This window comes from Podarcis vaucheri (assembly GCF_965113315.1).
Source record: "Podarcis vaucheri genome assembly, chromosome: 13".
In the NCBI taxonomy this organism is placed as follows: Eukaryota; Metazoa; Chordata; class Lepidosauria; order Squamata; family Lacertidae; genus Podarcis; species Podarcis vaucheri.
The window spans coordinates 17,854,915-17,876,169 of record NC_138751.1 but is presented as its reverse complement, the minus strand read 5'-3'; the positions used below and the strand labels follow the sequence as shown (position 1 = coordinate 17,876,169).

At 48.4% G+C, this 21,255-nt stretch overlaps 2 protein-coding genes across 4 annotated transcripts in view; one reads left to right on the top strand and one right to left on the bottom strand.

The window, feature by feature from the left end:
• TBRG1 (transforming growth factor beta regulator 1) overlaps positions 1 to 21,255 on the top strand; it is a 202,480-nt gene that overhangs the window by 178,365 nt on the left and 2,860 nt on the right. The window contains exon 2 of one of the 3 annotated variants that reach the window (XM_082195965.1): positions 20,910 to 20,936. In XM_082195965.1, the coding sequence (XP_082052091.1) occupies positions 20,910 to 20,936 (27 nt within the window). Of the gene's footprint in view, positions 1 to 18,274; positions 18,552 to 20,131; positions 20,756 to 20,909; positions 20,937 to 21,255 lie in introns of those variants that run through there. The other 2 variants (XM_082195967.1, XM_082195966.1) reach the window with 2 other exon arrangements.
• Positions 11,620 to 18,736, bottom strand: LOC309516976 (uncharacterized protein). The gene is made up of 4 exons (XM_082195938.1): positions 18,573 to 18,736; positions 17,633 to 17,721; positions 16,842 to 16,942; positions 11,620 to 15,731 (listed from the first exon to the last, which is right to left on the bottom strand). The coding sequence occupies exons 2-4, from the start codon at positions 17,719 to 17,721 to the stop codon at positions 13,297 to 13,299; spliced, it is 2,625 nt and encodes an 874-aa protein (XP_082052064.1). The 5' UTR covers positions 18,573 to 18,736; the 3' UTR covers positions 11,620 to 13,296.

Sequence of the window (21,255 nt, the reverse complement as noted above, 5' to 3'; positions counted from 1 at the left end):
GAAATGTGGATAACCAAATTTACAAATGGGAAAAATGAAGAACTGACATAGACCAATATCTCTTATTGTCTACAATGGCTGGGAGAAGCTCTTTTGGATTTTAGGCAGCAGGAATTCCCAGCCCTACCTGGAAATGCCAGGAATTGAACCGGGAACCTTCTGGCATACAAAGCAGATGCCCAACCACTCAGCTACGAGGAAGGCCCAGATGAATGTTGAGCATTGCCTTTATGTCTGAAGCCACGCTGCAGGGTGCAAAGCTTTGGAAACTCAGACTGCCGCGTGGCTTATTGAGAGTCATTATAGGGCCTTGTTTTCTTTTCAACAGAAACTTTGATCCCCAGCATGTGTTAAGAGTTGGGTCACTCACCGAACAACTTCCTTACTAAGTGGATGGAATGGGGGGGGGGGGTTTGATGTTAAGTGCAACGTGGGCAGTTGGGAGGGTGTACCGAATTCTTGCTCTGCTCACATCTCACCCCCTAAATCACCTCCTCAGTCATTTTTCTCCTGGTGGCCATCAGAAGAGTCCCCTGCGCCTCTTCCAGAAGCAAAAACGACAGGAGAGAATGAATTTTGCAGTTATGGGGGATTCAGCCATACGTTTTCCCGAACCTTGGAGCTACAGTGGTACCTCTGGTTACGTACTTAATTCGTTCCGGAGGTCCGTACTTAACCTGAAACTGTTCTTAACCTGAAGCACCACTTTAGCTAATGGGGGCCTCCTGCTGCTGCCGTGCCATCTGAGCACGATTTCTGTTCTCATCCTGAAGCAAAGTTCTTAACCTGAAGCACTATTTCTGGGTCAGCGGAGTCTGTAACCTGAAGCGTATATAACCTGAAGCGTATGTAACCTGAAGCGTATGTAACCCGAGGTACTACTGTATTTGTAAAGCTGTGAGGCTTCTTGCTACTTTCAGAGCATATGAAGTTGAGGGCAACGGAGACAAAGCGTGATCCATGAGCAGTAGAGGGTTCATTTGTGCTGGGCATCCAGATCTGCGTGATTTCAGAAGATTTCAGATTCGGCATCATCCCTCACTCTGGAACTTTGTCGTCCACAAAGTTTGGCTGGCCATCAAGGTGATGGCTTGGAAGAGGTTGGGCTGCCTTCACATTTAGCTGCACCTTGAGAACTGCAGGTTCTGTTTAAAATGAACCAAGCTTCTAGCCCTCATCATTGGACAACTCGCCGAGTCATTTAGTAATTTGCAGAAATGTGAATTACCTAGCAAGGATTCTTCCCCCACCTCCTCCCGAATCTGGAAGAGGTGGCAAATTGCAGGCGAACGTGGCTTTTACATCTCATGCAAGTTTCACAGCAGAGGAACAACTGATAACCACATGATGCTTAGCCATCCTGCTCTACTTTATCCTCAGGCCTCTGGGCAGATTAATGAGAAAAGACAGCAGAGAAAAGAGGGGCAGCTATTAATTAAAAAGCAAAACACAACCTTAAAAGATTTTTGGGGCAAAAGCTTCTCCCTGTAAACTGGTACAGTTTACCTGGGAGTAAATCCCACTGATAGAAGTGGGACTTGTTTCTGAGAAAATGCAGACAGGACAGTTCTGTAAATTACTAACCTTTCTTCAGTAGCAAAATCTACTGAATGAAAATCTAAATCCATAACAATTATATGAAGTCCTCAAACACCTTCTATTACAGTTTTTAAAACGCAGTGCACAGGAATGGGTGAGAGGGTGATATTTTTTCCACAGAATATGCTTGACTGAGAGCTTAAGGGATAGATCTCCTTTGAACTTAAAAGTATAAAGATATTTAGAATTAGGCAATATTAATAGACAGGTTTTTTCTGAACTTACACCATTGGAAAGAGATTATATTTTGGTCAGCTCTATATGAATTTTAAATATATTGGATTCCATGTCTTAAAACATTTTTTCAGTATTTTGGTTCAGTTTGATATGGTTATTATTTTTAAAGAATCTAATTTAACTGACACTAGCTTTTTGCTCTCTAGTATTTTTTTTTAATTAAATGGATATATTACTATTGTAACCCTTGGACATTAACAGTGAAAACCTACAATTTTTCTTTAAGTCCTTCTGTATTTAATGGAGATAACTCCCAGGGAAATAATTATTAACCGTTGACCGGGATATAATTTTCATATATTTAGTTTAATGTCAGTATTTTAAGCATCACACTATTTTACTCTACATTAATCCGCAGGAGGCTCCTGTTTGCATCTCATGGCAGCAGTTTCTACCTTTGGCACTTGACACCTTGTAAACTTGCTAAGATGTATAATAACTGTTGGAGATGTGGAGAACCTGGAGGGAATACATTACATACGTGGTGGACATGCAGGGGGAGTCAGTGGCGTAGCGTGGGTTGTCAGCACCCGGGGCAAGGCAAGTAATTTGCGCCCCCTAACCCGTGGATTTGCGCCCCCTAACCCTAACCCCCAGATGTTGCGCCCGGTGCGGCCGGCCCCCCCTGCACCCCCCATGCTACGCAAACTGGGGGGAGTAAACCATTTTGGAGTGATATTTATCTGGAACTAAAAAGAATTTCAAAAGTGAATATTCCAAAAAACAACAACCATCAACCTGAATCATTCTTATTAGGTATTACCAGTTTGCATATCACCCCCCAAAAACAAGGAAAATCTTTCTGTATGCCACCTCAGCTGTGAGGGTTATAACAGCTACACATTGGAAAAGCAGATACGTCCCCACCAGATCTGACTGGATACAAAAACTAACAGAGTATGTGGAGTTAGACTACTTATCAGAAAGAATCAGAGATAAATCTAAACAGGAGTTTGTCTCAAACTGGAATTGTTTTAAGGAATACTTGAAGAATAATTGCTGCAATCTGAAAATGGTAACGGCCTTTAAGTAGTTTCTGTGGATAACAAATTTAAAAGGAAAACTGATAAGAAAATATTATAAATAAAAAGACAATGGACAAATATAGGCAATAAGTTTATTAGTACAAAATGGAAGAGACGGGAAGTCATTCATTTATGAGGAATATTATGGTTTTAAGATTACATTTTTTTCTTTTTTTGTGTACAGTAATACTTGTCGATCTATGATAATAATAATTACGAACATACTCTGAAAACAGGAATATGTATAATTGTAAGATGTAAAGTTACGATGTAAAGATAATCTTCTGAGTATATAAGTAATAAAGGAAATAAATAATAATAATAATAAAGTAATAAAGGAAAAACTAAAAAAAAGAAAAAAAGAATTAGGGAGCAGAGTTTCGGTTCAGTTCAGATTTAAAGGTGAATCTTGCTAATTTGCATTTTTCAAAACAATAAGCAAAACAAAACACAGCCATCCTTCAAAATTCGCATTCTCTGAATGATGCGATGCAGTTCTCCAGCCAAGTAATGTGTACCAAAATGCATATACTAAAGTATGCATAAAATGCATATATAAGTGAAATATGCTTTGCAAAAATGTGCGTATTAGGTCAAATTGCACACCAAAATGTGTACACTAAAAGAAATGCACACTAGAACTTTCATGAGGATTAAAAAAGAAATTTGCAATCTGATGTAGAAATGTGAACATAACTTCTCATATGGAAAAACGAGAAACAGAGAGAGAGAGAGAGAGAGAAATTGACACACAGTATTTACCCACCCTGACTTGGAGTAGAGGAGGTGAATTGCCCTTTTTCAACTTTTACTTTTTAAAAAGTATTGGTCATTGCAACAGACAGGACTGGATCAGTTCTTAGAACCCAGCCGGTCTTCTTCTCTATCACAAATCATGTGCTGAATAAAATAACCTCGCTTCCAGAGTCAGCTTAATATCATTTGTTGTCCCAAGAAGTTGCAGTTGTTGCAGTTGTCGCTGTTGTTGTTGTTACCACCTGCCCTGTGTCAGACGTTGTCAAGGCAAATTATAGCAATATAAAATACACCAGTAAAAACAGTTTAGTAGTGAATTTAATTTGTTTTAAACTGTTTTTAATGCTGTTTATATTATATATATCTATGTATTTCCCTTTGGGTGCAACAAAATTACGGGGAAGGAAGAGGACTTCAAGAAATTAAATTATTTTCCTGTTGCTTCAGTCTTAGACTTCCCTGGAATTATTGAAAACCCAGTCTTTTTTTCCCCAACCAGATAAATAGGAATACAAGGAGCGCAAACATTTACCAGTAATCTTTCTGGGCCTTTATATTGATGGATTAAATCCACCCTCCCTTGCAAAGGATCCTGGGGCTCCTTCCCACTCGTCTATAAAATGTCCTATTGCAGAAACCGCAAAAAAGTAATCTCCGAATTGAGTTTTCACACTACTCCAAATTCAGCTATGTTCCACTCTGACTTTAAAATGAGGAACGCATCCAGCATTTGCTCTGAAGTTAAAACTGAAGTCGTGCAGATTTATTGTAAGCGTGAGCTTCTCAAATAATGTACCGGTACCTGTTTCCCAAAACCTCTAAATCCCTAAGTTCATTTAATTTGAGATGTGGGGACTGAACCAGGGACCTTATGCATGCAAAAGCACATGTTCTACCTAGGTTAACCAGATGACCTGCTTTTATAGGAAGCAGTCCTCTATTTGATGAAGTCCTCCATTTAAAGCAGGGGTCAGCAGCCTTTTTCAGTCGTGGGCCAGTCCACCGTCCCTCAGACCATGTGGAGGGCTGGACTATATTTTTTTTTGGGGGGGTGAACGAATTTCTATGCGCCACAAATAACCAAGAGATGCATTTTAAATAAAAGCACACATTCTACTCATGTAAAAACACCCTGATTCCCAGACTTCCGTGGGCCGGATGTAGAAGGTGATAGGGCCACATCCGGCCCCCAGGCCTTAGGTTTCCTACCCCTGATATAAAAGGGACTTTGAAAGTGGTGCCCTGCAGCTGCTTTGAACTACAACTCCCATCAGCTCCAGCCAGCAGGCCCAACACCTGAGCATCATGGGAGTTGTAGTCCAAAGCGAATGGATTCTTGGCTGGCCCCCAGTTAGCTGCTGGACAGGCACGGCATACGGGTCACCTAGCCAGTCTTCTCCATTATGGTGTTGCCTATTTCAATTTCAATTACAGTGATTATTAGCATATGCAAATTTCATGTAAATCACTGTCCTCTTCCCTGTCTTTGTATGTGTGATGCATTGCCTGGGGGGGGGGTTGGGGGGGAGATGCGCTAAGTGTCCACCCTTCCTCTGCCACCGACCATGGAAAAAAACAGGCAGCAGGAGTTCCATTTCTGTTTACAGCTCAGCCAGCCGGACCGCAGGTTCTCCATCCCTGACTTAAAGATTACAGGGACATCAAAGGCTTCCTGGCCTTCTTCTGCTTTCTTGTTCTTTCACCCACAGGTCTCCAGACTGTTAAGCCATTGCAGAAACAGTGTGGACTTCGGAAGAGAAACTGCACATAGGAAAACCCTTCACAATCCCAGGGCTGCATCTCCAGAGTCACAAGCGAGGGTTGCCGGGTTGTTGCTGTTTATACATTGGGTCTCTGTTCGCTGTACGGCAGGTGGAAAAGCAACAGGTGTACGTTTCTTGAGAAGTGTGATTTCCCTGCCCTTGCAAGGCCTCAGCTCCGCAAGTTCTTCCTATCTGTTGCAAAGGCACATTTGTGTCTTCTGCCTCTATTCACACTGAGACAAACTTTTAACATGATCAGAGGCATGTTTCCCTAAAGAACAAATTAATAACTGTTGCAAACAAAAATTGCCCTTTTCCCTTATGGTGTATCCAAGAGCCCCTATAGAGTCCTTACGTACGTTCCCTATTGGTAGGAGAAAATAACAGAGGCCAACCAGAGAATATTGAGAAGCAAAGCAGCTAGTAAGCTTGATCTTCATTGATCTGTTGCAACAGGGTGCTCCCCTCACCCGCAGGAAAGGAGGAGGAACCCAGAACAATGGCGCGCAAGGCCTTATAAAGACTTTTGAAATTGCCACCCTGTAGATCAAGACCACCCCCAGATACATCATACATACATCACAGAAAAGGTGGTCTAAAACAGAAATTTGAATGTTTTTCCTGTTTGCCAGGTTATCTAATTGCCTTTCCTGATAGTCTGTCACCCATTAAAATGCTGATTACTCAATTCCTGAGACAATGGGAAGGCTCCCTGACCCTCCGCCCCCTACTTGCAGGGAAAACATTTGGTCAGTTTGGGAATCAAAATGGCTTCAGGTCAGTCTTCCTGTGCTGATCTATGTACGTGCTGGGTTGGTACACTTATGAACATTACCATATATCTAAGACCTCAAAATTCCTATCACATAACGAACGAAGAGAAGTATTTCTTGCTGTTCTTTCCCATTTTGTTTTCAGATTTTTTATTATAAAAAACTTGCCTGTATATTTATGCACAGAATCATCCAATGTGTACATTTATTTGTATATGCCCCTCTATATTCCTTGGTTATTCTTTGCAGTTAGCAGCTGTGCTCTGCTCCAGTATTCTGAAAATGGGTCCTGTTTCATTCCTCCTCTGACTTGCACCTCACAGCCTCATTTGTCTGCTTGTGAACAGGGGGAATAATAGCACAGAATCATTGTGGAGTTGGAAGGGACCCTGAGGGTCATCTAGTCCAACCCCCTGCAATGCAGGGATCTTTTACCCAACATGGGGCTCGAACCCATGACCTTGAGATTCAGTCTCGTGCTTTACTGATTGAACTATCCTAGGCTGTGATGCTTTTACATTTAAACATACAATCATGCAACTTCATAAAAATAAATAAATTGTGCTGACAGTGCAGTCCACAAAAAAGACCCTAAGAACAAATGTTTGAAAACAGCATCTGTGAACTAGAGGAAGTGAAGGAAGGAGGGCAGAAGAGATGGAATCTGTCCCTGTGGGTTGTTCCGTGGTAAGATGGAGGAGATGGCAAGTTCACAGTACATTAACATCTTTAGGCATGCTTTATGGAGTCAGGATACAGCAAGGAGGAGGGCAGAAGAGGGGGAAAGCTGCCCTATAATTTTGGGGACCAGCAGGGCCTGCTGGGTTATGGGCAAGGGCCCAGGATCTCTGGTTTCCGTTTGTGGACCTCCAACAAATTTGCTGCGCCACTTCATTTTACTGCTAGAAGGCATGGCATATTTAAGCTCCCTTCATTCCACCTGTTATTCAGGGAAAGGCTTGCGTTCTGCTTCATCACTAACAAAGCATCCGAAACAGTCACATTTTCAGTCCATTTAAATAAAAAAACACCACATACACACTTCTCTCTCACTCACTCACACACACACACACACCACACACTGGATGTTGCTGCATCCCTAAGGTCTTGCTCACAAGCTGCTCTTATGTGACTGTTTTGCTTTTCCCTGCCTGCACAACAGATCCACATTCCGCCACGCCAGATGTTAATGTTTTGGTGCCATTTTCCCACAAGGAAAAGGAGGTGAAACAGAAAATGGTGCTGAGACTGATGCTATACTAAAAGTGGCGGGGGGGGGGGAGGGAGAGAAAACAGGGCTGGAGAAGAATTGGACAGTCTGTAGATGGCCGGCCAGATCGCTTCCTATGATTTCATGTTGCAGCTTCCTGGTTTTGAACTCCCCCCCCCCACTTTGCAGACTGGCGTTCATCTTCTGCGGACACAATTTCTGGGTTGCAACAAAGCTGTCAGTCTATAAGGTTCCACCAGACTCTTTCATCTTCTTTGCTCCTGGGGTTGGTTGGGAATCCTTTTGGAACAAGCTCCCATTAAAATAATCTTCATCAACATCTTGGCATTTTCCATAGTACAGATGGGTGTTTTGACTTTCATTTCCCGTCAGCATAAAATAAAATACTTGGAGACTTCGTTTGCTTTTACCTAGCAGAAACCACAACATTTCCCTGCCATGGGATGATTTCCAAGTCAAAGTTGTTTCCCCCCCCAAACCTTTGAAGCTGTGGAATTTCCACCCACCCATCTATAACAGCTGCAGGAAAGAGATGTACGTTACAGCAAGTAGGAGAATTATGACTCAGAGTCAGGTTTTTGGGTTTGAATTTTAAAGGGTCAATGAAATGTGGAGCCCTAAAACTGCAGGCCATTTTCCCGTTCCCCAAACCCTATTTAAAAGTCAATTTCATTTTAGATAGATTGTGGGGGGTGGAGGTCAAATGACCTTCCTTTCTTTGTATTCATCATAACTGTGGTTTACCAAAAACATATAATAAAACATAAAAAGTATTGATAAAAGAAGTTTAAAACACGTATTGATCAAAAGCAACATGGAACTTCTACATGTCTGAATAGGCTTGCCTAAACCAAAATGTTTTAAGGCTAGGGCCGCCATACGTCCGGATTTCCCCAGACATTAACAGGATTTCAAAGAAGGAATTGGATGTCTGGGGGGAAATTCTGAAAGGCAGAATCTTAGGCAAGTCACATTTTTTGTAAACAACTTTTGGGGTGTCCTGGTTTTTGAAATATTTAAGCAGGCACTGGAAAGAGTGGAACGAGCATTATGCAGCATGTGTGCCAGTTGTGCCTGCATGCCAGTTGTGCAGGTTGAAGCAATTGAGTGGGCATATATGGGGTTAGGTGATCCTGCTAGTAAAGTGGTCCCAAGCTGTTAAGGGCTTTACCGTATTTTTCGCTCTATAACACGCACCTGACCATAACACGCACATCGTTTTTAGAGGAGGAAAACAAGGGAAAAAATATTCTGAATGAAACAGTGGACGTATCATTTTTGTGCTTCATGCTGTGGCCACAAACATGTGATCTGATGGTGAATTTGGGGTGACCCAATGCAAAAATCCTGAGAATCCCTGTGGATCCATGCTTTGTAACCACGTTTTTGCACCATTGCAGCCCCAGGCAACAGTGGGTGCGTGATTTTTTTGGGGGGGGCAGGCTGTAGCCATGGACATGCTATGTGCTCTGATGGTGAATTTTGGCTGACCCAATGCAAAGATCCTGAGGATCCATGTGGACCCATACTTTTTAACCACGTTTTTGCACCATTGCAGCCCCAGGCAACAGTGGGTGCGTGATTTTTTTTGGGGGGGACAGGCTGTAGTCATGGACATGCTATGTGCTCTGATGGGGAATTTTGGCTGACCCAATGCAAAGATCCTGAGGATCCATGTGGATCCATGCTTTGTAACCACGTTTTTGCACCATTGCAGCCCCAGGCAACAGTGGGTGCGTGATTTTTTTTTGGGGGGCAGGCTGTAGCCATGGACATGCTGTGTGCTCTGATGGTGAATTTGGGGTGACCCAATGCAAAGATCCTGAGGATCCATGTGGATCCATGCTTTGTAACCACATTTTAAGTGGGGAGGGAAGGAAAAACACAGAAGGCTAAGAATGCAGGAGAGGGCTATAACGTGAGGAAAGGAAGGCAAAAGTTCCCCCCCACCCACCCACACAAGCCAGCCAGCGTGTGCTCTCTCTCTCTCTCTCTCCCTCTTTAAATGGAAGAAAGCATATTTGAATGCTGTGTGTCTCCAAAAACAAAAAGCAGGAAGTCAAATCAGAATTTTAAGCCGAACCTGTAATCTCTCTTCCCTTCACAAACATTGTTCCTCCGGAGCAGGGAGAGGATAGAAGGACGGATGCTCTGCTTCCCCCTCTACTTGCCTGGAGGGGAGGGGCTTCCCCTGCTCTTTGTTCCGTTTGAGCAAACACAGCAACGAAACAGAGAGGGCGGGCAGTAAGACCCTGAGGCAGAATGCAGGAAAGCTGCCACTTCCTCTCTTCAGGCTTCCCTTCTCCCTGAAGCGCGGTTTGATTTTTGCCTCATTTTTCGGCTCCAGGGACCACACATTCGCTCCATAACACGCACAGACATTTCCCCTTCCTTTTTAGGAGAAAAAATCTGCGTGTTATAGAGCGAAAAATACGGTATATACAACCAGTGCAGATCTCTGAGCAGAGGCGTTCTATGCTGGCATGTGCAATCTCACTACCTGCCGGCGATGGTGCTACAGCATTCTCCACTAAGTGGAGCTTAGAATCATAGAATTGGAAGGGACCTCCGAGGGTCATCTAGTCCAACCCCCTGAAATGCTGGAATCTTGACTAAAGGGTCCGTGACAGATGGCCATCCAAACTCTGCTTAAAAACAGGATCGAGTGCAAGGGAAGCCCCACACAGAGTGCATTGTAGTAACCCAATCACCTGAACTGCTTATCATCATGATATGTACATACAAGAAAGTTTCACATGACAACTAAACAGGCCCACACACGCTAACATCTGCCTGTCACACAAGACTGGATCCATGGGCCCACCTTCAGAGCACACTTTCCACATACCCCAGTCTGAAGTAAAGGTAAAGGGACCCCTGACCATTAGGTCCAGTTGTGGCCGACTCTGGGGTTGCAGTGCTCATCTTGCTTTATTGGCCAAGGGAGCCGGCGTACAGCTTCCGGGTCATGTGGCCAGCATGACTAAGCCACTTCTGGTGAACCAGAGCAGCGCACGGAAACACAGTTTTCCTTCCCGCCGGAGCAGTACCTATTTATCTACTTGCACTTTGACATGCTTTCAAACTGCTAGGTTGGCAGGAGCAGCAGGAGCTCACCCCGTCGTGGGGATTCGAACCGCCGACCTTCTGATCGGCAAGTCCTAGGCTCTTTGGTTTAACCCACAGCACCACCCGCGTCCCCTGCAGTCTGCAGTGCTCCCCCCAAAAAACACTATCCTTGTGCATCATTTCCCCATAGACAGAGGTACTCTGCCTTAAACACCTTTATAGCAGCCATAAATCCAACAGGTGCAGATGCCCTGCTGGAGAAATAGTGATTAGATGGAGAATCAGTTCTGACATTGAGAACAGTTGCCCTCTGGTGGGCAAGGTGAGTTATAGCAGCAACAGAGGGGGCCTTCCTTTACTGCTTTCGTCCCCCAGAACAGCTGCTGCATTAATTATTGGACAGCGCCATATCCACGCTATTGGTTGCATTTTAACCGTGTGTTTTTTTAAAAAAAACCAAACCAAACAAATTTTGAGTCAAGTGCTTGCTCACTTTACTGAATATGCATTCATGTACCTGTTGAAGACGTAACAATCCCAGACATGACTACTGCTGGCTCTGCTGCAGTACTCCATATTTGAATGATGCCCACCTCTCCTGTGACTGGACTGCATTTCTCCAGTTTGGGAGGAGCTAAAGGGGGAAATAGCCTCTTCTTCCTCCTGGCCCACCAGCTGAAATCCGATGATGTCTGACAGTGTAGAGCAGAATCTTAACTGTTACATCCCTGGCAAGCTGTTGTTAGGTCTGTGGTTCAAACCTGCTTACAACCCAATCTGTTTTCACTTAAAAAAACCATACCCTTATAATCAGGCGGTGTATATGTTGCAATTACACAACAGCAGAAAAAAGGTGCAGAATGAGATTGGCCATGGCATTCAGCTCCCTTCCTTTTCATTCTACCCACCCACCCAACAACCAAGTTTCTTGTGTTTTTAAAGATACATTTAATCCTGTGGGTGGTGAATCTCAGCAGCGCAAACAGTTGCTGCATAAGATTTATAGCAGCCAGGGACGGTGGGGAGTTCAGGGCTCCTCCTTGCCCTGCCCCGTTCCAAGCACCACCAGCAAAACAAATGAAGCAAAACCAAGATAAACCATGCACATTTGCATAATTTTATTCAGGTTGCAGAATCCACCTTTTTGCCGTTGCAGAATTTTCGTCATGTGAGCCGAATGCAATAGTTCCATTCAGCCTGAGAGGAACAGAAAGTAAAGAAACTAAGAGGAGGTGACGTTTTGCCCCTTTGTGGGAAGAGATTTGCTTTTCCTGTTTGTTTAAACACCATGCAAACTAGCTATATTTACACTTTCCTTCCTTCCTTTCACTCGTTGCCCTTAATGGTTTAGACCGGGAATGGGGAACTTGTGGCCCTCAGTATGTTGCTGGACTACAACTGCCATCACCCCTGACAGCTATGTTCCCCTGGGGCTGTGGGGAGCTGGACTCCAGCAACATCTGGAAGGCCACAGGTTCCCCATTGCTGGCATGAATCTTGCTTCCTCAGTTGGACCGGCCGCTCACACAAAATGGCCGCCAGATGTCATTTAACGACTGATCCCTCTTCACAGGGAATTCTGTAGCTCTTTGAAGGGTACAGGGGTTTCCAATCAGCCCTCGGCACCCTTCACAAACTGCAGCTCCCAGAATCCTTTGGGGGGAGCCATGACTGTTTAAAGTGGTATCAGAGTATTTTAAATGTATGGTGTGAATGTGACCTCAGAATAGAGAGGACAATGATGCGAGGACAGAAATGCCAGGCGGTCCTCTTCCAAAAAAGCTTTGATGAGGGCAGAAATGCTCCCATTCGCCCAGAGTCCTGGGCCACAAAGCTGTTTTTAGTAACTCTGAGGGGGGAAACAGCCCAAACCATCTCATAGGACAATAGGGAAGATAAAAGGGCAGTAACTAACGCCCAAAAGACCTGCCCTGAGTTTCTTGGAGGGACAGCAGAATAAATGTAACAGAAAAATAAACAAACTTTCTCAAACGTTTTCCCAATTTTACAAAAGATAGTTTTGACTATCACTGACCCCGCCCCCCTCAACAAGCTCATGTTGCCCAAGAACAGAAGACCATGGTACATTTGACAGGCTCCTACTGGGAACAAAGTAAGGCCTGAAGCCCTGAGTTCAAGTTCAGAGGACAACGGCCAGCTTCAATGTCTGTCACTTCTCTGTTGGGTTCTCCTTAACATCCGGGAAACAAAACTGGCTCAAGGATGAAGTTGAAGACTTGCTGGTTAGAATTTCAGGCTTTGAAATGGGAGTCTCACACAGGCTAAATATAAAGTTTCAGGTGTTACATAATTCAGTCAGGGACTGAATTCAGATTGCTGAAATTTAAAGATAAGAATCAGAAGTCTGAAATTAGAAATTATAAAATTAACCAGGGCATGACGACAAAGATTAGTGATGCTCAGAGAAGGAGACAAGAATCTACGAGGTTTGCTCCCTTGGGAAAAATCCCAGAAACAGCATGAAGACCATTTTAGATTTTAGAGAAGGGGACGGAAATTGAAGCTGCGGGGCCATCAGTTTGCAAAGGGTGATTCTGTCAGCACCATTAGAGGTTCAAAATCCGCTTCCTGTTTGCATGAAGGCAAGGCCTCAGAGTCAGGATGCAGAAGGCTATACTCAGGGTCAGATTGAAGGGGCAAAGTTTAAGACGAAAGGTCAGGATCAGGTCAGCCCAAGTCCACTGGTCTGTATTCTTAGAAAGGGATCTCCTGTTTAGATATAGGAAACAGAGACCAAGGAAGGAAGGTCTGTTGGTGCTCGGAGAAGGCCAGATATGGGGGAAGGACTTCCTGCTTTCCCCCCTCTCCCCTTCCTCACAGGGTCAGGGAGCAAGGTGAGTACGCTGGTGTTTGGAGAAAGCGGAACTCCACCGGAACGACTTCCCACAGGCGCCGCAGACATACGGGCGGGTGCCGGCATGCTGGTGTTGGTGCTCAGCCAGGTTGCCGCGCTGCCGGAAGCTCTTGCCGCAGACGGGGCAGCGGTACGGCCTCTCGGCTGTATGAACTCGCCGGTGCTTGACCAGGTGCGAGTTTTGGGTGAAGGATTTGCCGCAGGAGGCGCAGGCGTAGGGCCTCTCGCCGGTGTGCGTCCGCTGGTGCTGGATGAGGTTGGAGCTCTGCCGGAAGCCTTTGCCGCACTCGGTGCACCGGAAAGGGCGGGCGCCCGTGTGCGTGGCCTGGTGCTTGGCTAGGTAGGAGCCCAGGGCGAAAGCCTTGCCGCAGATCGCGCAGCAGTGCGCCTTGCCTGGGGCGTGCGTGCGACGGTGCTCCGCCAAGTTGGAGCTTTGGCTAAAGATTTTGCCGCAGTCGGGGCACTTGAACGGCTTCTCACCGGTGTGTGTCACCTGGTGGCGCAGGAGCTTTGAACTCTGGGCAAAGCCCTTGCCACAATCGGGGCATTTGTAGGGACGCTCCGCCGGGTGGCAGCTGCGGCAGTGCTCAGTGAGTCGGCAGCGCCACACGAAGGTCTCGCCGCACTGAGGACACCTGGCCGGAGGGTCGCGTTGGTGCTGCCGTAGCCCCGAAAGCAACACAAAGCCCTTGCCGCACGCCGGGCACCGGAATGGCCTCTCCTCGCCCAAGTGGCGCCGCTGGTGCCTCCCCAGCTTGCCGCTGTCTGGAAAACGTTCACCGCACGTCGGGCAGCGGTAGGCATCGTCGTCTGACATGTGGGTGCGCTCGTGCGCTGCCAGCGTGGCAAATAGCGCAAAGGACTTGCCGCACACGGCGCAGGAGTACAGCTTGTCTAAGGCGGCCTCTGTCATGTGGCTCAGCTGGTGAATCGCAAGCTCCGAGTCACTAGGAAACGTTTCGCCACACTGGTGGCAGGAGTGGGATCTTCCATCCGCCCCATGGCTCACTTTATGCACCAGGAGATCACTGCTGTCCGGGAAGCAAGTGGTGGTACATTTATAAGGCTTCTCTTCTGCCTCCTCATCTCCTTTGCCAGCATGACTTACTTGGTGAAGGGCCAACTCATCACGATCAAGGAAGGTTTTCCCACACTGGGGGCAGGGAAGCGATTCCACATCCAGGTGGGTTGTCTGGTGCGCAGCCAAAGCAGTGCTCTCGGCAAAGTGGGCCCCACACTCTGGACACTCAAAGGGATTCTGCTTCCCATTGCGGGTGCTGTGGGGCTCCTCCAAGTCAGAGCTATCGGGGAAGTTCTCTCCTCCTTGGTGGCAGAAGTGGGATAACTCTCCAAGGTGTAGTCTCCGATGTATCTGGAGGGCAGAGTTTTCAGAGAAGCAAGAGTAACAGTCAGAGCATTTGTGTGGCTTCTCTTCCACAATGTGACTTGCCTCGTGGGCGTCTAATTCTGACTGGTCAGGGAAGGTTTCCCCACACTGATGGCAGCAGTGCGCAACTTCACTCAGATGGATCTTTTGATGCTGAGTCAGCTCAGAACTCTGCCCGAAGCCTTCCCCACACTCAGAGCACATAAAGGTTTTCTCTTCCTCCTCCTCCTCCTCTGCACGGTCATTTTGCTGCCCACCTCCTTCTGAGCCCTCAAGCGAAGCATATTCATTTTGCTGCCTGCCCCGATCTGCGGCTGGCAGCGGAGTAGGGCAGGGCACTTCCGCAGCGGCATTCCCCCAGCCACTGCCGTTGGCGCGATGGTTGCGCACGTGCTTGGCCAGGTCTGAGCTGACGCCGAAGCAGCGGCCGCACTCCCTGCACAGGTAGGGCTTTTCGCCGGTGTGGGTCCGCCGGTGCGTGACGAGGGTGGACTTGCGCCCAAACCGCTTCCCGCAGTCGGGGCAGGCGTGGGGGCGCTCGCCCGAGTGCGTGCGCAAGTGGTGCGCCAAGGTGGAGCTCTGCGAGAAACGGGCCCCGCACTGGTGGCACCGGAAAGGCTTCTCTCCCGTGTGCACCCGCTGGTGCTCCGCGAGCGTAGATCCCCGGGCAAAGCACTTCCCGCACTCGCCGCAGGCGTGGGGACGGCGCCCGCCGTGCGCCTTGAGGTGCTCGGCCAGCGAGGAGCTCCAGCTGAAGCCGCGGCCGCATTCGGGGCACCGGAACGGGCGCTCCCCAGTGTGGATCCTCTGGTGCTTCACCAGGTTTGAGCTCTGGGCAAAGCCCTTGCCACACTCTGAGCAGCGGAACGGCCGAGGGTCTGTGGAGATGGAGGCCTCCGCGTCCTTCTCTCCTGACGCTGCTTGGCCCCAGTCCCAGCTCTCCAGGCAAGTCGAGGCCCCTTGCCCCTCAGCACCCTCCACCATTTCCTCCTCTTCCTCACTTGGTGTGTCAGAGCCTGGTGGGAGAAAGGAAGATCGTGAAGAAGTGCTGTGCTGGATCAGGCCTACTGTCACAGGAGTGTGTAGGCAAGGGAGGCTACAGGGAACCAGGCAAAGGGGGCTTCTCAGTAGTGGCGCCCTCCCTGTGGAACGCCCTCCCTTCACGTGTCAAGGAACTAAATCTGATTTTTAGAAGGCACCTGAAGGCAGCCCTCTTTAGGGAAGTTTTTAATGTATGCTGTTTTATTGTGTTTTTAATACTCTGTTGGGAGCCACCCAGAGTGGCTGGGGAAACCCAGTCAGATGGACGGGGTATAAATAAATTGTTGTTGTTGGGCGGGGTATAAACAAATTGTTGTTGTTGTTACACAGTTCAAAGTTGGAGTTAATTCTTTATTAGCAAAAACACGACCCTCACAGATTTGGCTGAGTGTCAGGTCTAATGGGGACAGCCAGTGGCGGAGGAAGAGGTGTGCGGAGGGGGGGGGAGCGCACCGCCCCCAGCAGTGCAATCCCGGTGGGGTGCCATCGCAGCTGCCCCCCTGCCCACGCTGGGTGCCACGCCCCCGCAGGCAGCATGCCACGCCCCCAGAACGTGTGCCAGCCCTGCACCCGCCTGCTCTCTGCCCCCCCCCCCCGTGCTGGAGTATGAATCTCTGCCACCGGGGACAGCAACTCATCTCCCACCCTATGGGAGGGGTTTTGTCTCCATGGAGCAGTTGCTGAGACTGAAGATCCCTGCCTCCCCGTAGCTTCCTAGGTCCCCTCCTCCTCACCAGGTCTTTTCTCTAGCAATCAGAATCTGTGCCTGCATGCAGCCAACCTCTCCTCCGCCCTTTTCATGCCTCCTCTGGTTCTGGGAGACCAGTGGACAGCTGCATATTCCTGCACTGCAGAGGGTTTTGAACTAGGCAATCCTCAGGGTTCCTTCCAACTCTACAGCTTTATGATGCTATGAAAATCAAGCATATAACAAAATCATCGCAGGCCTAAGACCAACCAGCCCAAAGTCACCCCTGTGAGCGTCCTGGCCATGTGGGGATGTAGAGCTTGGTTTCCCCAAAGTCCAAAGTTCTAACCGCTAGACCACATTGTCCCCTCTGTGCAAGCAAGCCATTGCCGCTTACCTGCGTTGACCACTGTCAGCTCCTGCCTCTCTCCCGGCTCCGGCAGCTGCATCTCCTCCCCATGCTCCATCCAGGGGAAATGTGGTTTGACGACTGCGAACCTAAAGGACAAGCCATTTAGATGGGGCAACCTTACAGAACCTTCCTCACACAAACCTCACATGCCCATTAAAAATAAATAAAAATCCAAGGGTTGGGGTGGCCCAAAAGTCCTTTAGGTTTTTTCACAAACTGGATGTTCACACTGAAATATGGGTTCCCTGAGCCTGTGAATCAAATACCTACATTGACCAGAAGAACACTGGTCATTTTCTCCTAAGTGACTCTCCTTTCTGTATTGCACAAATGATGCCTAGATCAACCACCCCAAACACTGCAATGGGCAGGCGAAGCCTTAGTGGTGGGGTCTTCACAGGGCCCTGCCTGGTTGATGGTGGCCCATGACGGAGCCTTTTCGGTGGTGGCCCCACGTTTGTGGAATGAGGGGAGGTGCCCAGGGAATTGGGAGAGGCCACTCTTCCTTGGGAACGCAGTTCTACAACCACCACCACCTGCCAAGACCAGAGTTATTGCAAAAGGGCCACATCGAAGTCTCAAGCACCACATGGACATCAGAGCATACGCAACCCCAGGACTGTTAAGTGTCACACAGCCTGATCTTGTACATGTTTCCCCAGAAGAAAGACCCAGCTGAGTTCACTCACTCCCAGGTAAATGGGCAAAGAATTGAGCAGCCCTCATTGGGTTTATAAAGGTAAGGAAAGGAAAAGGAGAAAGAAAGCGGATGGTACTTTGGGACGCTGGGATCGTCCTCCTCCAGAGGAAAGGGTCCATTGTTTTCAGCATCCCCTGGGAAGCCTGGGTAGGGTACCGATTCCATCTGCATGGGAGAGAAGAGAGTGTCAGTAGATGGGGACAAAGCGGGGTGAGGCTCCCACACTGCTAGCTCTGGTCTGGATAAAGATTTTGCCAGATAAGGTAGTAAAAGGGTCCTCCTGTAGAGGTCTGAGGCTGTACAAGCAGCATCCCTCTCTGACACCTACAGACACAGGGATGAGAGAGGGAAGGGCAAGCCAGCAGGCAGGCATTTCACACCCACACCATAACTGTTAAGAGTCTCCGCTTCTCCCACAAAAAATCCTGGGAATTGTAGCTTGGCATAAAGGCGAATCAGAGCTCGCCCTTCAGAATGACGCATGTATGCAGAGGGTAAGATAAAACAATGTAAATCACACCTACAAAAAACAAGTCTCCAAGTCAGACTCTTTGGCATACCTAGAGTCCTGCACCATACCTTTAAACGACTCTTGCATCACTCTTTTATGGGCTCCCAAACCCCCAAAAAAAGAATCATGGGAACTGTAGTTTGTCAAGGCTGCTGAACTACATGTCCCAGCACCCTGGACAGACTACAGTTCCCAGGATTCTCCAGGACTGTTAAGGTGGCATTGGCGTGTTCTGAATGTATGGCGTGACCCCGGGGGGAATCTTGTGGCGGAACCGAAGCTGGGAAGGAAAACTGAGCTCGGTTAGGTTTACGGGGCCACGCGCATGCCCCAGGGACACGCACATCCCGCAGGCCCGCTCGGGGCCTAAAGGGAGCGGCCCCCTCTCTGCAAAGGATCGCGCTTGGGAAGGATCGGGGCCATATCCTTACACCTTCCTCTTCGCATCTCGGAACCGCAGGTCCTTCCCTACAGGAATCTCGAGGTCTCCGTAGCCTCCTTGTACCTCCCAAATTCTTGCTTTTAGCTGGGCTCCCTCATCTCCGCATGCCAGGGCAGAGGGAGCGCGCTCTCCATAAACCCAACATCCCGCAGCCCCGGCCAGAGCGCACAAGCGCAGCAGCTTCGGGGCGCGCCTTCCGCGAGGGCCCCCTTTCCCGATCCCCGGGCCTGGAGACCGGAGCCTCGTTGCCAGCCCCCCTCCTTTGCCAGGATCTTTGTCCTTTCTCCCGCCCCCGGGGCAGCGTACGGCCTGGCCTTCTCCAAGGTCCCTTGGTATTGTGCGCAGCCGGGTGCCTTCCGGCGAAGGCTCCCCCTTTCCTCCCCAGCCCCTCACCCGCGCTGCGCTGCCACCCCTTACCGTCTCCGTAGCCCCCCTGCACGGCTCGCAGCGCGCGAGGGGTTAAGCCCGGCAGACAATGCACCACCGCCAGGCCCAGCTCCGCCTCCTCCAGCCCGCCTGGCCCTCCCGCTTGGCTCCGCTCCCCCCTTCCCTTCTCCGGCGCACCAGGATCACTAGCAGCCAGTAGAGACCGCAGATCTCGTGCGCGTGCCGCCTTCTGACCTCCCCCCACATCTCCCCCCAGGCAGGGACGAGAGCTGATTGGGGGGGCGCGGTTGTCAGGGGTGGAATCACACTCCCCGCCCCAAACCCCATGGCAGAAGCCGAAGGGCTCCGTGGATGAGTCGTGGCGCGCGTTGTAGTAAAATGACCTTGGGTAATTCATTTCTTCACCCACGCGTTGTCAGCCAGCCAGCTTGGCTGGATCAGATTATGTCTGTAGGGCAGAAATATTGTTTCATGTGTCCCACGAGAATAGAGGACAACGGGGGAAGACCTACTTGGCATTCCCCAGTGGGGAAAGGGTTAGAAAATAAATTACCCCAAAGACATTGTGTATTAGGAAAGGAGTGTCAATTGCTTAATGGGCGCCACCCCAAATATGCTTTCAGTGACAGGAAGGACATAGTGCCCCCAGAGCATGTCAAGTCAAGGCGAAATTGTCTTTGAACACGTGCAGAGACCCTAAACAATCTTTTAAAAAAATTATTCCGGAATTTACAGCCACACCATGTTCCGGAGGGCATTAGCTTTTTTTTTTTTTAAAAAAAATAATTTTTATTGAATGGTTTTATGTTACAAAAAGCAATACAGCCATACTACCACTAAATATAATTAATAAATAAAAATTACATACATCGATATTTAGTTTGTTATCTGGAGGGCATTAGCTTAGGTGGTTTACACGCACTCAGAAGTCTCACGGTCCACTTTACCTATCTAATATTGGATGTCAAATATCAGATACCATCAGATGTCGCTGAAAGTCAGTGTTAGGATGAGAACGCACGAAACAAGGTGATAATTTGCTGATACATTTATTGTAAAGAATGCATGGTGAGGGAGACGTGGGGAAGTCCGGTTGGTTATGGAAAAATGTTATGGAAGGATGATCTTCTTTTTCTTTCTTCTTTTCTTTTTCTGTTATCTCTTTATATATCTGACTTAGTAGCTGTATTTGGGGGAAAAAGCAATAAAAATATTTTTTAAAAAAGAAAGAAAGTCAGTGTTAGGATGTCGGGGGAAAAAATAGTAACATATTTGGCACGAAATTTTGCAGGAGAGGATTTTGAGGTGGATTTGTACGGCCATTTCCCCCTAACTCTGGTGACACTTAACATGAAACAAGGCAGTATTTGTTAGCATGTTGCACACCTCATAGGGAAAAAATGGAAAAGTGCATCAGGCCATTGGTCCGTCTCGCTCAATACTGTCAACACGGATTGCGGGAGCTCTCCAGGGTTTCAGGCAGGGGCCTCTCCCAGTACCTGAGATGCCAGGACTTGAACCTGGTACCACCCCCCCTTGGTAAATAAGACTCCCCACTTCCTTCTCAGCCGGAATTCTGGCTTCCCTTTCGAACCCCTTCCGAGAATCCAGTTGCAGATTTTGTCTCCTGATGGGGCTCCTGTGCTATTCAACAGCCGTAGGGATATGACTTTTCTCCGGCCTAGAGAGACAGCGGTGAAGCAGCAGCAGTGCAGGGCTGGCTCCCACTCCGCAGAGGGAGCACGAGGCGCGCCAGGCGCAACGAGGAGGGCTTTTCGCACTGTGACCAGCATCGCTCAGGACTTTTCAGACCACATTCTGACATTGTTACCCCGCTGATGCCCCGCCCGAAGCAAAAGGTTGGCGACCCCTCCTCGACCCCCCCGCCCTTCCTGATTGGAAAACAGGCTGTCCTTTTGTCCAGGGAGGAAAGGGTTACGCAGGCGGGGCGCGGGCGCGCGGCGCAGGGAAGCTTCCGGTCCCCGCCAGAGCTTCCGGGAGAGCATAGGGAGCAGCAGCAGCAGCAGCAGAAACGTTTGGGTGAGAAGCTGGGGGGCTGCAAATGAAAGAGGGGAATGGGGGGGGGATCCCGTGGCTGAGCATCGATTGTTTGCAGGCAGTTGCATCATTTGAAGCCGCTTCCTTGGCAAAAGCGCTGCATGTGTCGCACCGACCCCCAAATTCAGCATAAGTTGCAAGCATAAATTGCAACTCGGGTCGTGCTTTAGGCTTGCATCTGGCTGGCCGCTGTGAGAGCAGGGATGGTAGGCAACTAAGTTTTGCTCAGGAGTAGGCCTGTTGAAATGAACGCGCCCTACCTTCGTCATGCCTATGAATTTCACTGGGTCTGCCTTAAGTA